Raw genomic sequence first — 16498 nt, 5'->3', positions numbered from 1 at the left:
GGCCGTGTGGCAGAGTTTGCGGCCATGACCCCACCCCCGCCCCTGCCCTGCCATCCCAAACACTGAACCCTCCCTTCAGTGTGTGGGTGGATGTGGCAGTTAGCTGCCGGGATGTGAGCAACGAGGGGAAGGAAGCCCGGCATTCCGACCCGGGGGTTAAGTGAGCAGTTGCCAAACATCTGTGTCTGGGGAGCCCATGTGGGGAATGTGCGTGCTCTCGTGGGCACTGGCCTCGGCTGTGGAGACCGCAAGGGTGGGGGCGTTGGCAGTGCAGACTTTTTACCTTTCTGTATACTTTGAATTTATTATAATGAGGAAGTTTTACTTATGCAAATAAAATTTGTAAAAATCCTCGCCAGAGGATATGTTTATTGATTTTTTAGGGATAGAGAAAGGTGTGGGGGGGACATCAATGTGAGAGAGAAACATTGATCAGTTGTCCCCTTCCTCCCACACCCCATAAACACCCTAACTGGGAATCGAACCCACAACTCACGTATGTGCCCTGAACAGGGATCAAACTCACAACCTTTTGGTGCACAGGATGATGCTCCAACCAACTGAGCCAACTGGCTAGGGCTATGCAATTAAAATGTTTAATAAAAAAGACACCAGTGTAAAAAGTATAATTATAAAAATCTTAGAAAAACTGTGATCTAATTATTTCATTTTTAGAAAGCACATTGTCCTGCAGGGGTGTCCAATCTTATGGCGTCTCTGGGCCACACTAGAAGAAGAAGAGTTGTCTTGAGTTACACATTAAATACATTGTGACATGTAATTACACACACACACACACAAAACACTCATAAGGTTTTAAGTAAATTTACAATTTTGTGTTGGGCCACATTCACAGCCATCCTGGGCCACATGCGGTCCCGGCCTGTGGGCTGGACACCCCTATTTAGAACATGTACTGAGATGCCCTTGGGTGGGGGGAGGAGCCAGCCTCCACCCTCGGCTGCCTGGTCCTCTGCTTCTGAGTGGGATTCTGCCTGCTCAACCCTGGGTTCACCTGGCTCAAACCAGTGGCCTCCAGAGCCAGGATCCTTCTCCAGCTTTCAAGCAGTGGAAGCTTCCAGATCTCAGGGCTTCCTCCAAGGCCCTGAGATCTTGGATCAGATTCTCAGATGGGGCTCAGGGACAGAGGTCCTGGGTCCAGCTGGGCATAAATGTGTGGGTGGGTGCGTTGTGTGCTTGTGCATGCTGACATGTGCACCTGTGTGCGCCTATGTGAACGGTGTGAGGGTATGTTTGTGCATGTGGATGTGGATGTGGGAAGGGGATCAGGTAGGCACACAAGAGGAGGCCAGGGCTGGAGGGTGAGAACTGGACCCCGGAGTTGTTCTTTGGGGTTGGGATGGGGGCTCTGCCATGATAGCTATCGACCTCAGACGGGTTGCTCGGCCTCTCAGGGTTCTTTGTTTTGTGTGTCTGTCGTGTAGGCTGGACGGCATGGGTACAGCCCTCGCTTCCTCCAATCCAGTGAAGTCACTGGGTGCCTCCCACCGAGGGTCTGACCTGAAAGCAGTGTTCAGTAGGTCAGTTGAAGCTATCATCAGGGCCTCCTGTGTCACGGAACCCCGCTGGTTTGAAGGTCCCTTTAAGGAGGCAGGGAAGAACGGCCCCACCCATCCAACTCAATGCCTGCACACAGTGGGCACTCGCTCTCCAGGGGCTGCTGCTTTGTAGAGCCAGGACCTGCCGCCCAGGCGTCCACGTGCACCTGTGTGTTGGGGCATCAGAGACACCTGTGGGTGAGACCGAGGCCCCGGAGCCTGCAGTCCTGGAGGTGGCCTGTAGATGGCAGCAGAGGCACACGCAGGGATCCCGTCCCGAGTCGCACCTTCAGTCTCAGGTAAGCCAGCTACCTGGTTCTGGTCCCTCAGCCTCTGGGCTGGGGGTCGAGGCGAGGGGAGGGATGTGTAGGAATAGTGCAGATTTGTCCAAGGAGTCAGCAACACCCCCTGTGGCTCTAGACAAGTTGTTTCGTCTCAGGGGGCCTCCACTTCCTTCGTCTGTGAAATGAGTTGTTTAAGTGAGTGTAACGGGAAAAGGGCTCAAAATAAGTAAGGAAGTCTAAGATGGACTCTCAGAATAAACCTAAATGGGAAGGGAAAACCACAAAGCTAATGGAGAATATCTGTCTCTGAGGTGGGAGGAGGAGACTTTTTAACCTCCAGAAGCCCAAACTATAAAGTGAAGAGTGGATGGCTCTGGCCCAATGGGAATTTAGAATTTCCGGTCGAAGGATGTTGTATCCCAAGGGAAATAAATAAGCCAAGGATATGAACAGGAGATGCACGAAGGGGAGGGACACCAGAGCTCGAGAGACACCCAGAGCCACCAGGAACTAGAGAGACGCCTTCTCACTCAGCATCTCAGTCCGCCGGCGGTAGGGCGCCACGAAGGAAGTCGCAAGCCTCACATGCCATATTGGAGGCCCGCCTGGCAGCCTGCAGAGAAAACACCCGACTCAAGCGGCGAAACAAGACTTCCTGCGCTGTCATTTCATAGGTCGCTCGTAAAATCCTGGGTTTGCACAAACCCGGCAGAACCCCGCGGCTTTCCCGCGGGGGGGGTGGGGGGGCGGGTATCTGGGCACCGACTTTGGAGCCTAGCAGGTTGCCGCCCACTCGGGAAGCCACACCCCCTGTTACGTCGCGCTCTGGGAGGGGGCCGGCTTAGGGCTCCCGCCCCGCCCCGCCCCTCCCCGTCCAGTCTCCGAGCGCCTGGCCCTTTAAGGCTGACAGAGTTGGGCTACCAGTCTGGACGCGCGGGGGAGGGGGTGCAGTCACGTGGGTCGCGGGCGGCTCGACTTGCGGCTCTGGGCGCTGTTGGCCGCCGGCTCCCGACCCCGCCGCCCCTGCCCTTCGCCCGCGCCGCCTCCAGGTGCACTACTGTCAGGTACGCCCTCGCCAGGTACGCCCTCACCGGGTCCCCCCAGCCTCCCGGTCCCGGGATCCCTAGGCCACTCCGGTACCTTCCCCTCTTGATAGGTGCCCGGGCCGGATTCGCTGGTGCCCGGCTGCGTGACCACCGCCCCCTGCCGCGCGTCCTTACTCTGGGACAGTTCTTCCCGGGTGCCCAGCGCTGTCCCCAGCGCTCAGCCCCGTCTAGCTCCGGGGCTCCAAGGCTGGGGTGTGTTGGAGGAGTCTGGGCGGAACTTACTCTTCCCGTCTTTTCTAGGTGGCCCCGCACGCGCCAGGCTGGGGCCGCCTCTGAGCGCCCCGCGGGGGCCATGGATGGTGAGACGGGAGAGGAACAGGAGGGCCCGTTGCCGCGGGCAGGTGCACCCTCCGGACCCGGCCCTGCTGGCTCTCCGGCCCTCGCGGGGCGGCGGGAGCCCAAGAAGTACGCAGTGACCGACGACTACCAGTTGTCCAAGAAGGTGCTGGGCCTGGGTGTGAACGGCAAGGTGCTGGAGTGCTTTCACAGGCTAACGGGGCAGAAGTGTGCCCTTAAGGTCAGTGACCCCCTGCAGCCTGGGCAACCTGGAGGGTCCAACAGCATTGGCCTGTGGGCGCACAGTATGCCCAGGGCCCCTGCTGTGCGTCTTTCTTATGTTCTGCATCACGTTTCCTCCTCACAGTCTCCTGCAGGCAGGCTTCTCGCGCTGGGTGCTCCTCAGGTGGGAAACTGAGGCTTAGCTAAGCTCCCGATATCCCAGGGAGCAGTGGGTGGAGTCTGTTTGGCTAGAGCCTGCCGTACCAGGAAGCAGGGAAGGAGTGGTTCCTGGCTCTGGGGTTCTGGCTGGGCCAGTGTGTTCCCGCCCAAAGGGAACCCTCTTCCCCCGAGAAGCTCTTCTGATTGGAATGGGTCGGACTTTCCCTCTGCCTGAGGCCCAGTCACCGCCAAAGCCTGGGGTGGGGCTACTTTCTCCCCTGGCCTCTGCATGCCTGGGCTGGAGTGGCGGGAGCCTTCCGGAACTGGCTGGTGGGCAGGAGGCCGCAGATGGGCTCCAGCTGAGTCACGGCCCTTGCTGATAGGGGCAAGCCCTGCTCCGGCCCGAGGGCAGGCCGCCGAGGCGCACCGCAGGCTCCCAGAGGCCGGGCTAGGACCTCGATGACACAGGTGGAACCTGGGGAGTCCTGAGGGTGGCTGGTCTAGCCACCTAGTTCTGGCTTCAGTCACTCAGTTCTGGGCCCAGGGCCCTTCCCCATACCCAGAATCCCTTGAACCTGGGAAATTCAGTCAATTCCAGTTTGTGCCGGTGGCCACCTGGATGGGCAGAGCATGTCAAGGAGAGCACACCATCTTCCCATTTTACAGATGTTACCGTTATGAGCCTGAGCTCAGGGGTCCTGCTCTAATTTCTGGCCTGCATTTGCCAGCTCTGTGCCCTTGGATTGGATTCTGGAATCTGGAAACCAGGTTTCTGCCTCCGTTCAGGGGAAGGCCAGGGCTCGCTCGGTGTGAGCTCGGAATGAGATCATGTGCGCAGAGTAACTGGTATGGAGCCCGACGCTGGCCTGGAGAGGCTGCAGGACTTACTTAGGGCACACTGTCTGCAGGTGTGTGAGCGGAAACCTGGGCTCAGCCCCCTGTGTCTTTCCCAGGGGCACGAGGGCTGACGGAGCGGGTTGCGCCCTACGGTGGTCTCGGAAGGGATCAGGAGGGTGGGCCCGGAGGAGGCTCAGGGCTGGGCTGCTGAGGCTGGGACTCAGACACAGCTTGTCTGCCTACTAAAGCCAGCAGTAGAGTGGGGGCGGGGCCGTCCTGGGGTTTGGGAACCACTCGGGCAAGTGGTTCTTGGAGTCCTTTAGGGAAACGATGGCTCTTCTGAGGGGGGACAGGCCTCAGGGTTGGGAAGGGAGCATTTGCACCCTCTCCCTCGCAAGGTCTGTGTCCTTTCACCCATGCTGGCGACAGGGTGTGGTCTGGGGGGGGGGGCTGCCCGAGGCCAGAGAACCTCTTCTTAACACCAAGGCTTTGGCCACCTGGGCTCCGAGCGGCTCCTGAGCCACTTCGGGTGCTGTGAGCCAGGCAGGCTGGGAGCGGGAGGCTACAGTTCGAGGGCCCAGGCAGCGCCTGGCCCTTCCCCACGGGTGCTGTGTCTGACGGGTGACCCAGGGACTGCTGACTACAGCACCTTCCCAGGCATCTCCCCTTGGAGGTAGGGCCTCCCTGCTGTCTCTGTTCTGCACTGGGCGCTGGGGCTGGCTTAGACAGAGTCCCTTGCTGGATCCCTTTAGGCTTTACGGGTGAGCATGGCCAGGGCTCTACTGATTTGGGACCTTGAGGTTGTGGCCCTAAGTTGGCACTGACGTGGGACAGGGATTAGACTTGGCCCCCACATTCTGTTCTTGGCCCCTCCCACCCCTGTTCCAGTGACCAAGCCCGGAACTCCTTACCCAGCTAGGCAGGCTAGGCAGGCACCTATCACAGCTTCCCAGATGGGACGGGCGCAGCTGCTGGTGGGTCGCACCTGTACTGTGAGTGGTGGCTCTAGCCATGAGAAGGGAGGAGGCATTTTTCTGCTTACCTTTTCCCTCTGTCCCCTGCCCAGGAGGGCCCAAGCCTGGGGGCCTCAGTACAAGGGCAGGCTTGGGCCCGGGGAGCTCAGCTGGTCCATGAACCGACAGGTGTCAGCCCTCTCTCTGCCTCTGCCTAGCCCTCCACCCAGCTGCCCAGTCAGCCTAGTGGGACCCCTGGGCTCCGTGTGTCCCCAGACCTGCATCCCAGTCTCTCAGGCTGGCTGTCTTCGTCTTCTGGCCTGGACATGTTCAGGCCATCTCTGCCCTCCTTGGTAGTCCAAGCCCGGAGCCCCAGCCTCTCTCCTTGCCCACCCTTTTGGCCTTGCTGCCCTAGATGGCAGATAGTGCGTCGCCTGAAGCCTGGAGCCCAGCAGGCACCCACAAAACAGGAAGAGCCGTGTGGTCACTGTCCCTGCGGCTTTGCCCTTCTTCGAGGGCCCTACAGGAGCAGGCTCCTCCCTTCCCAGGAGCCCTGCCTCTTCCCCTTCCCCTCGGCCCCTGAGGCTGACGTGGCCCTCTTGGCCTTGCACTCACTCGGGCCCCCTCCTGGGGACAGCTTCCGCAGCTCGTGCAGTCTTGCGTTTCCCCAGGCCCCGGGCCGGAGCTGGAGGACGGCCTGCTGCTGGCTTCTTGCCTGTGCTCCCTCCCAGGCCTGACTGGTTCATTGGCGCCCCCCGGCTTCGCTCTGCACCAGGCACTGCCCAGAAGGCCTGTCTGCCATCAGTCACCCCACCACGTTCAAGACCCAGCCCCTCCACCCTAGTCACATCCATGAAAGCTGGGGCCTGGGGTTACTAGTCAGGAGCCACGTGACCTGACAGAGGTGGGACTGCAGCAGAGGCCAGGATCCCCTCCCCTCCTGACTTCCGCCCCGCGCACCTGTGGTCCTCAGCCTCCCGCAGGCAGAAGTAACCATGGCACTTAGGTAAATAAAAACAGTAAAGGGCCTTGCAGAGACCGAGGGGCTAGTCACGGGGGAGGAGAGGTGGAGTCGTCTTTTCCGCTGTCTGCTCTCTGGGGCTGGCAGCGGGGCCCTCTCCTCCGACCGCTGGAGCGTGTCGGAGGCCCGCAGGGCTCCCTGGGCGCTCCTCTGCTGGTCTTCGTCAAGGCATGGCGTGCTGGGGTACCGGGTCCGCACGCCCAGGGGATCCCTGCGTTGCCTCATGGGCGGGGCTGGCCTGCCGGAGCTGGTGTTGCCGATCTGGATTTGGGGCTGGGTGGGGCTGCCAGGTAGGCCAGGTACTTTCTCATTCGGCGGCTGCCACCCCCTCACCTACCTCTCCAGACCGGTCAGATCAGCCTCCGCAGGGTCACTTGTTTCTGAGTCAACGTATCAGGAAGCTTGTGGAGGGGCTGCTGGCCGCCCCGTACATGAGTCCCCTGTAGTGTTGTCATTGCCCCGAGCTCCTCCCCAGGGGGCCCCCTCCTGGAAGGGACCGGTCTGAGGTGCTGATGCAGCCTGCTGAGCTGCCGGGGCTGGCACTCGGCTTTTTCAGTGAGGATCCCAGGGAGGGCATCAAACCCCAAGACGTGTGAACAGTGGCACTTTCAGCAGCTGCGGATTGTTTGGGATGCTTCACACCCTGTCCAGCTGGCCTCGCTCACGGTTTCGGAGCTGCCCGCCCCGCCCACCTGCCTCCTGGCAGGATCCCCTCCGCTGGGACTTCCCTCCGGGGGCTGATGCCAGCCCTCCAGGCCTTTGGCCTCGATGGTGTGGGTTCCAGAGTTCTCATAAACAGCCAACAGTTTCCCAGAGCGTTCTGTCTGCCAGGCCCTGCCCCCCACGCAGGACACACGTGTTACCCCAACTCCCGTCGTTCATTCCCATTTTCTGGAGGGAGGCGCTGAAGTTCAGAGAGGTGAGCGACTTGCCCAAGGCGCACAGCTGGTGAGTGGCGGGGCTGGGATTCGAGCCCAGGCAGTTTGACGCCAGAGCCTTAGCCTTGAAGTCACCTCATCGTGCCTCAGGCCAGGCCATGGGGCCGTGGGAGGGCCCCCGAGACTTGGCCCCTGGAAGGAGGCTGGCCTCGTCCTCCACAGCTGCCTGGCGGCCTGGGCTGCGCCCCCAGTGCCGCTCCGGGGTCTGCGCCCCTCTCCTGCCCACCCAGTGTCGCATGCCCGTGAGTGGACAGGCAGGGACCCCACCAGGCCAGTGCACAAGGACCACGGTGGCCGAGGGGCCACCTCAGAAAGATCGTGCGGCTCATCCTCAGCCTGTGAGCCCAGGGTGCCACAGGCAGGGAGCCAGGTCAACGAGTGGGTGTCAGGGCTGGGCCACCCGGGGCGGGGGGCTCGGGAGGAGACCTCCTGCTCACATCTAGGCCTGGGCCTGGGAGGGTGCGGATGGAGGCACAGGGTGTGTGTGACAGCCTGCCTGGTGCGGACGGCTCAGTGCCTGTGGGGGAGGCCCACTTCCCCCCTGCCCTGCGGTCCTCTGTCTGGGCAGGATGTGGCCGCTGTCGGCAGGGCTGGGGTCTAGGCCCCGACAGATCCTGGGGAGCTGTGGAGGACAGAGGGCTCTGCGGGCGGAGAAGTATTTGTGCGGGGCCTTGAAGGATGAGGACGGAAGGTTGGCGGGACGCCCCCTCTCCTTTGCTCACACCAGAGGCTGCTGGCTGTGGTCCCCTCCCTCTGGCCCGCAGAGCTCGCTCCCAGCATCACCAGGACCTCGGTGGAGCGCTGTTGCTGGGGTGCCCAGGGGCTTGCGGGCGGTCTGGGTTGTCCTGCAGTCTGGGCTGTGCGCGGTCGGCCAGGCCTCCGTGATAGCGGAGGTTGGTACTGTCTGCTGAGGTCTGCACTTGGGGAAGCTGTTTTCCTGCCTGCATCCCTCATTTTCTCTCCCTTTGGATTCTCCTGGGAGACCCCTGCAAGGGGCAGCAGGTGGAGCTTCTCAGTCTGCGGCCCCCTGGCTTCCTCGGGTAGCAGCCTGGCAACTGGCCGCTGTGTATCCAAAGCTGGGGGCCCCCAGGCAGGACCCCTAGGGGAGGGGCGTTCCCGCACCCCATACCCTGAGCACGCACCGGTCCTTCCCGGTTGCCTGGGTCTGCCCGTCTCAGTGCGGTGCGGCCCCGGGCCCCATGCGTTCCCAGGACGGCTTCGGTTCCCCTGCCCCCCCCCCCCCCCCCGTCCATCTGAGATCTCGTGTGACCCCACGTGAAGGGTTTCCTGGGGTTGAGAGAGGAGCAGGGCTCTGGGCTTGAAATCCTCCCCCCGACTTTCTCCCCGAGTGACCTTGGATAAGGACAGTTTCAGGTCTTCTGCAAACCCATCGTCTTGGTGGTGCGTTAGGCCCTGGGTTTGAGCGCGGGGTGGAAAGCAGGATCCAGTCATGGTGGCCGTAACTGTCCCTGAGTCCCTGCCATGTGACAGCACAGGCCAGCAGACGCTCTCGGAGGGCAGAACTCCCGAGTGGAACGGCCGGGGTGGATTTGGTGGCACGTGATCGGCCTTCACAAGGACTCACTTGCGTTGCATCTGGGGAAGCCAGCCCTGGTGGGGTGGGAAAGAGCTCCTCCCTGGCCGCCCCCCCTGCCCCCTACCCCGCCCTTTTGGAACTGAGTGGATCAGGGCCTGTGTCACTGCTATGTGGGAGCCACGGGAGCAGAGCTTAGAGCAGGGGTGTGAAGCGGCTGTCTGGGGGCACCAGGAGCCTGGAGAGGCCTTTCCGGTGCTGGGCAGGCCCGAAACACTGGGACTACTGACGTGGGTTTCTTGCCGGTCTGGGGTGAAGGTTCCCTTTATCTTCAGACACGGGCTTCGTCCTTGCTGCTTTCTCTTTGTGGCGCTGTCTTCTCTGCCTCCTTGTCCCTCTCCTTTCTTCTTCCTCGGCTCCGTTCCTCCTGCCGCCGCTCAGTCCCTCCCCTCCCAGGCCTCGTCCCTCTGTCTGTCTCACGGGTTCAGGCTTGGCCGGCCCCTTCCTTGCAGCCCACGGGCCGAGGGCAGGCAGAGGGCAGGTAGGGGCTGGTCAGGTCCTGGGGGTGCACCCTAGTCACCAGTGGGAGGGGGGCGGGGCGGGCAGGATAGGAAAGAGGAGCCCCTGGCCACTCAACAGTGCCCCCTCCTGCTGCCGGCCTTGACCAGGTGCTGGTGGCCTTGGCAGCTGGAGCAGCAGAGTCAGGAGCATTCGGGCCAAGACTGTAACCCGAGGCACCCCCCGTGGAGTGTGGGGCGTCAGCTGCAGCCGCAGCTCCGCTGTGGGTCTCTCTTACGGCTCAGCTAGACTCTGGCGTGGGGCCTAAACGAGGCCCTGAGGCCCCGGAGCCGACAGAGGAACCTGTGGAGGGCCTGTGAGGGCTTGAGGTGTGAAGCCCCACCTGCCTCCCCCTTGGAGGGCATGGCTGCGTGAATGCTGCCCCGGCACTCGCCGGCAGGGGCACCCCAGCTCCGGCCTGCAGCCTGCACCTGACCCCTCACCTCAGTGACGCTCAGAGGCTATTTTTAGAGGCGTGAAGGTCCAGGGCCCTTCCTACCAGTGCAGCCTGCAGGAGGGACTCACAGCTCCTTCTGTAGGTGTCGCCCCAGCACAAACAACTCCTTTCTCAGGAGGCGGCAGAGGTGCCTGTGTGGCTGTGCGTGTTCTCCGGCAGGCAGTGGCACGTGGCCGGGGGACTGAGGACAAGAGCACTCATTTCTCTCCGGAGTTCTCCCCACAAGCTACACACAAGCGCGGCAGAACCTAAGAATGGGGTGTTGTCACCCCTGTGCCACGGGGGCAGAGACTGAGGTTCCGAGAGGCAAAGTAGCTCGCTCACTTGTCACACAGCAGGGACACTCCCTGGCTGGACTGGAATCCCAGCCTGTCTGGCAGCCAGGTCGTGGCCCTCAGCCGGCCCTCCCCGTATGCTGGGCTCCGCTGGGGCTCAGGAGCGGGCCTCCCCCACGCCACGGTCTGACCACCTATCTGTAAGATGCGAGGGCTCTGCTGGACCGGGGCCCCCTTTGTCGGGCAGTGCCCCCCCTCGTCTCCTGCTCTGGCTGCTCTCCTTAAGTGGGTGGGTAGCATGGAGGCCGGCCGGAGGGCGCCCCAGGGGGCCTCCCCTGGGCCGGCCAGCAGATGAGGCCCCCCGGGGAGCAGTCAGCCGCGGCGACAGCAGCGGTAGGGCTGGCGCTCTGCGAGGCACGGGAGCTCTGGGGTTATGGCTCGGGTTGAAGACCCCCGAGTCCCCTGGACTCCATGGCCCAGTTAAACCCCGAGTCAGGCCGAGCCCGCGCCAGGTGCGTCTCTGCCCTGGGAAGGCCTGGCGGAGCGGGGTGATGGCTGCAGCCCGTCCCCATGGCAGGCGTGTCCCTCTGTGCGCTGCGAGGCCGCCACCACCCTGGTCTCATGGAGGGCCGGGCCTTCCCCCTGCCCTGCTTCCCGTTCCTCGTGTCTGGGGTTCCATGGCAGGACCAGAGAGATGCGGCAGGTTTCTTAGGAGCCGGCTGCGTGTGTGTTGGAGCCTGGGAGCCCTTTGGCTGAACGGGAGGAGGAGGAGAGAGAGAGGAGCCAGGGGCCAGGGGAGCTTGGAAGCTGTGGCCTTGCCTCCCTGGGAGGAGCCCGAGTGGGGCGAGGGCTGCCTGTGCTCAGCCAGGCCTGTGGGGAGCGCTGCAGGGACAGGGATGAGGCCGAGGGAGTGGGAGGGCGGGAGAGCAGGCCTTGGGAAGTGGAGTCGGAAGAAGGCTCCCTGGGGTCACTGCACCGTGCCTCCGGGGCTCGTCCAGGCTCTCCCCTGCAGGCCCCACTTCTTGTGCCTTTGTCACCTTTGTGACATCTCCTGCACATTCAAGAGACCGGCTGTCATTCTTCCGAGAGCTAGAGGGTGCTGGGTGCCCTCTCTCCAGAGCAGGGCAGAGGCATGGACTGCGTGGGGCGGGGTGGGGGGTGTCAGTAGGGGTCCCCTAGGCATGGCCTCACTTGCCCTGGCCGTCCCCTGCTCGGGGAAGGTGGCCGCTGCCCCTCTCGGCCCTGTGCTGGCCCTGCGGGCAGCGCTGCGGCACAGCCGGCCAGTGGAAGCACAGAGTCCGTGGCCGAGGCGGTGCCTCCTCGCGAGGCGGGACCCTGGAAGGGACGTGATTTCTGAGAGCAGGCCGGAAGGCTTGTGCTTGCTCACCCTCCCCAGTCTGATGACGAGAGGAAGGCCTCGTTTTCATGCTGTCGGGGAAGAAACGGCCACAGTGACGCTTCGCCGATTGTGAAGCTGGTTTTGACAGGAAAGTCCTTTCTTCTTCTAAGAAGTTGAAGGAGGGTAACAACCCTGGACCCTCTGAGTACGCACGCAGGGGTCTCGAGGCACTGGCGCGGCCCCTCCTCGGCCCCCTCCGGGAGGGCTGTGGGCGGAAGGCGGGAATCTGGCACCTGGCGTGCGTGGCAGAGGGAGTTGGGATCCCGCCACTTGCTCGGTGGGTGGGTGGGTGACCTCTGGGAGAAGGGGACTCTTTCTCCTCCCGGAGGACAGGTGCCAGTAGCCCCAGGGCTGCGGTGTGAGGAGAGCGCACGCCCGCCTCACGGTGGGGGCCGGGGCTCAGGGAGGCCCACTGCACACTCTGCACAGGGGACCGTGCTCGGAAGGACGCACGGAGGCGCCGAGGGCTGTCAAGGTGATGCCGCCTGGGAGAGTGGGAATGTGCCCCTCCTCCGGTCTGCCAAAGCGGACAGGACAGCCAGGGGAGTTCCCTGGCTTGGGTACCCAGCTCCCAGTCTCGCTGGCCCCCCCACCAGGGTCCCTCCCTGAGATCAGCCCACCATCCTCTCCCCACCCTGGGGCTCCGCCCCTCCTCACCGAGCCTTTCACTGCAAAACAGGATCAGTAGACTCTTGATTCTTTTTTTAATGATATTTTATAGATTATGCTGTTACAGTTGTCCTGATTTATCCTCCTTTGCCGCCCTCCACCCAGCATCCCCCACTCCCTCAGGCAGTCCCCCCACCCTCATTCATGTCCACGGGTCATGCGTGTAAGTTCTTTGGCTGCTCCATTTCCTGTACTGTACTTTACATGCCCATGGCTACCCTGTAATACGCTACGTATTTGTATTTCTTAATCCCCTCACCTCTCACCCATTCTCTCCCTCCTCCCTCCCATCTCTTTATCGTTAACCTTTGGCATTTTCATTATGATGTGTCTTGGAGTGGGCCTCTTTGTGACTCCCTGAACTTCCTGGAATTGTGTGTCTATTTTCTTCACCAAATTAGGGAAGTTTTCTTTCATTATGGTTTCAAATAGATTTCCAACTTCTTGCTCTTTGTCTTCTCTCTCTGGCACCCCTATGATGCAAATGTTGGAATGCGTGAGGCTGTCCCACAGGCTGCTTACATTGTCCTCATTTCTTTGGATTCTTTTTTCTTCTTGTTCTGACTGGTTGGTTTTTGCTTCCTTATCTTCCAAATCATTGATTTGATTCTCAGCTTCATCCACTCTACTGTGGTTTCCCTGTAATTGTTCTTATTTCAGTTAGTGTATCCTCCATTTCTGACTGGATCTCTGTTACGCTGCTGAGGTCCTCACTAAGTTCCTTGAACGTCCTTATAACCAGTGATTTGAGTTCTGCATCGGATAGATTGTTTATCTCCACTTCGTTTAGTTCTTTTTCTGGAGATTTGATCTGTTCTTTCATTTGGGCCATGTTTCTTTGTCTCCTCACTTTGGCAGCCTCCCTGGGTTTGTTTCTATGTATTAGGTAGAGCTGCTTTGACTCTGTCTTGGTAGTGTGGCCTAATGTAGCAGGTGTCCTGTAGGGTCCAGTGGCACAGCCTCCCCTACCACCCAAGCTGGGTATTTGAGGTGTGCCCCTCATGTGGTTGGACACCCTCTTCTTGTAGGTGAGCCTTGGTTGCTGCTGGGAGATCAATGGGAGGGACGGACCCAGGCCAGCCAGCTGCAAGGACTGGCCGTGACCACTGACCACCAACCTCTTCCTTCCTCGGAGGAGCAGCTGTGCAGGCGCAGGGTGGTGGTGCCCCAGCGTGGGCTGTAGCTGTCCACTGAGTGCCTCAGAGGTTGAGTGGCCCTAGGGTTTCCCAGGTGGTGCAGGCCAAGGTCAGCCCCCACCCGTGTCTGGCCCTGGGCCACCCTGCCTGAGTTGTGAAGCAATCTGAGGTAGCTGCTGTGTGTGCTGCGCGGGGAGATTTCTAGGCAAAGCCAAGCTGTGACTCTAGGCCGCTAGCCTGGGCCTGGGGCTTCCTGAAGCCAGCTGCTGCTTGTTGGAGGGGGTTTACACAGTCGTGAAGCCTGAGCCGAGACCAGCCATTCACGTGGGAAAGCAGCCGGGGTGGGCCCGTACGTTGGGTGGGGCAGAGTCTCTGGGGATCCCCAAGGTGGATCAAACAGTGACAGCCAGGGGGATGGAATCTTAGATACGGGACCAGCCTTCGGTACTTGTGGGGGGAGGGCCCAGAAAAGGGACAATGGCCTCTGCTCACTTGTATGCCAGATAGCTTAGTCCCCCCCCGCATGCCACTGGTGCCCTTCAAGCCGCCACCCCAGTGCCAGAGCCCAGAGGAATGAGTCTGAGCAGGTGAGTCCGTGTGGGTTCTTTAAGAGGAACTGCTTGGGATTCCAGCGTTTTCTTCCGCTGACGGACTCAGTCCCCACTGGTTTTCGCAGCCAGCAGTTGTGGGGACTGACCTTCCTGGCACTGGAACCCTGGGCTGGGGGGCCTGGTGTGGGGCTGGGACTCCTCGCTCCTGAGATATCCCTCCAAATTTTTATCCACCACAGGTGGGCAAGGGACCAGCCTGTTCCTAGCCTGCACCCCTTCTACCAGTCTGGATGGATGTGGTTTCTTGAATTCCCTAGTTGTCAGACTTCCATTCAACTCGATTTCTGTTGGTTCTGAGCGATGTAATTTTAGTTGCAGTTTTGTTGAGGTTGTGCGAAGAGGCGAGTCATGTCTGCCTACGCCTCCGTCTTCAGTTCTAGGTTCTCGATCCACTTTCGCAAAGCACAGTCCAGTCCTGCCCCTCCCGGGATCCGAGGCCATTTCCTGGGACCTGCTGGATCAGAGTGGGTCCTGGAGGGCGCACCTGCACTTCCCCGGGGTCCAGAGAACTGGGGTGGGGGTGGGGGTAAAAAGCACAAGCCGCATCAGGGGAGCCCCGGAGAGCCCTAGAGCCCAGCAAACCTCGGGCCCAGTTCCTCTCAGCGTGCACTTGGCGCGTGCTGATGTGAGCCCTCTGTGTGGCAGCTCCCGTCCTCCAGTCACCCGGGAACGTGAGGACTGTCACCGTCCCCATTTTCTAGACTGGGCCAAGTGAGGCTCAGAGGTTGAATGGCCCATCTGCGGCCACGGGGAAGCGGAGGGTGGCATTGGCCTCTGCGTCTGACCTGTGGCCGCAGCTGGTCCTTCCAATGCGTGGTCCCTGGGGCCATACTCCCTGGGACACTGGGACCCACCGCTCGCCCCAGGTAGCACTCCTGTTCCCGCTTTCCCTCCCCCCGCTGCCCCCACCTAGGAGCACAGCTCAGCTCCCCCTTTCTGGAAGTGTTCTTCCCTGCTCCGCCCCTCCCCAGACCTGGCACCCCTGCCTTCGTTTCCAGGCTATCTGTGGCCGGTGGGCAGCAGGTAAACTGAGGCCACCGAAATTGAGCAAATCGGAGGGGTCTTAAGGTCCTGAGACTTGACAATTCCAAAATGTGTGTTGGCTCTTCTGTTGGCGGAGTTTCCCGGGGACACAGCAGTTTGAAGCCTCAGGCACGCCCCCCCTCCCAGGACTGGGGGTGGGCAGCCAGGGAGGCTCCCAGCCTGTCAGTTGTCCCCCTGCCCCCATCAGGCGCTCAGGCCTTGGCCTGGAAGGGGGGCAGCTGTTTGGGGCCCTCCTTGTTGCTAGGTTCCCATCTTCCCTGCTTTGCCAGGTTCTGGCCCGGGACAGCAAGGGGCCAGGACTAGGTCCCCAGGCTCTATGTCTCCATCAAGCATCCTAGTGGGTAGTACCCCGTCCAGAGACTGCAGATCCTTGCGGACAGAGCGCCTGTGGCAGCAGGTGCCCAGCGCTGGGCCTGCCGCCGCCCCTCTGCCGGCAGAGATCTGCAGGGGTCAGGAGGGGGTCTGGGAGATGGGCAGGCCTCCCCGGGCGTGAGGGTTCAGTCCTGCTTCCCAAAGGACTCCTGGACCTGGAGGTGGCCTGTGTGGGCCGTGGGACCCGGAGAAACCAAACACCTCCCCGTGCCGCCGTCTCCTCAGCCAAAAACGATGGTCAACGGTGTGGTTGTGGACAGGCATGAGCTAAGGATGCAACACGGCTGGTCCAGGGCAGGGGCTCTGGACCACCCGCCACTAGTGACCGCAGAGGCAGAGCCGGGGAGTGGGGTGCATGTGGAAGGGGCACAACACTGTCCACGTGGTTCCCACTGCCTGGAGGCCACCGGGCCGGTGCCAGTCTGGACCCTCACTGCTCAGCTCTGTGACTCTGGGCAAGTCACTTACCGTCTCTGGGCTGCAGCCTCCCGGCAGGGGAGAGGGATAGTGTGGGCCCTCTCAGGACATGCTGAGCCCTGAGTGAGGCGGTGTCTGTGACCCAGCACCGTGGCCAGCAGAGCCCTGGCAGAGCACCAGGGAGGGACAGTCACACTGACCAGAATGGTGAGCATCCCACTGGGCTGGGCGTGTGGGGTCAGCGGCACCGAGTGAGCAAGCCGCTGAGGAGGAGAGGACGTGGCGAGAACTCTGGCGTGAGGCCACCTGATCCATAGCTGCGAATTGGTTCCATTTGCCCCCGTGAGGAGCTGGGAGAGCTGGGGAAATGAGTGTGTGTGTGTGTGTGTGTGTGTGTGTGAATAATGGCACACACCAAGGGTCTGGTGTGAGACTGGGGCTAAAGGGCCCGGTCTGATGGTGGCGGGCAGCTCTCCTGAAGGTTCTAGGGCCTGGGGGAGGGGGGGCGACTCTGGCTTTACAAGGAAGACACCGAGGCCTTAAGGACGGTCCTGCTTCTGAACACTGAATGAACTCCAGGTCGGTCCGCCCCGGCCCATCCCTGCGGCCAAGGCAGGCCTCTGCTCTGAGTGAGCGGAGCAGCCAGCAAGGGGCCCACTGGCCGGCCCCGA

The 16498-nt window shown here is 61.6% G+C and overlaps 1 protein-coding gene across 4 annotated transcripts in view; it reads left to right on the top strand.

The window, feature by feature from the left end:
- The first annotated feature begins 2761 nt into the window (after positions 1 to 2761).
- Positions 2762 to 16498, top strand: part of MAPKAPK3 (MAPK activated protein kinase 3) — a 28988-nt gene continuing 15251 nt past the window's right edge. Inside the window, exons 1-2 of one of the 4 annotated variants that reach the window (XM_028518224.2) lie at positions 2762 to 2907; positions 3190 to 3466. In XM_028518224.2, the coding sequence (XP_028374025.1) occupies positions 3242 to 3466 (225 nt within the window). In that variant the 5' untranslated portion in view covers positions 2762 to 2907; positions 3190 to 3241. Of the gene's footprint in view, positions 2923 to 3189; positions 3467 to 16498 lie in introns of those variants that run through there. The other 3 variants (XM_036030277.1, XM_036030275.1, XM_036030278.1) reach the window with 3 other exon arrangements.

This window comes from Phyllostomus discolor, chromosome 7 (assembly GCF_004126475.2).
Source record: "Phyllostomus discolor isolate MPI-MPIP mPhyDis1 chromosome 7, mPhyDis1.pri.v3, whole genome shotgun sequence".
NCBI classification, from domain to species: Eukaryota; Metazoa; Chordata; class Mammalia; order Chiroptera; family Phyllostomidae; genus Phyllostomus; species Phyllostomus discolor.
This window is presented reverse-complemented; position numbering and strand designations above follow the sequence as displayed.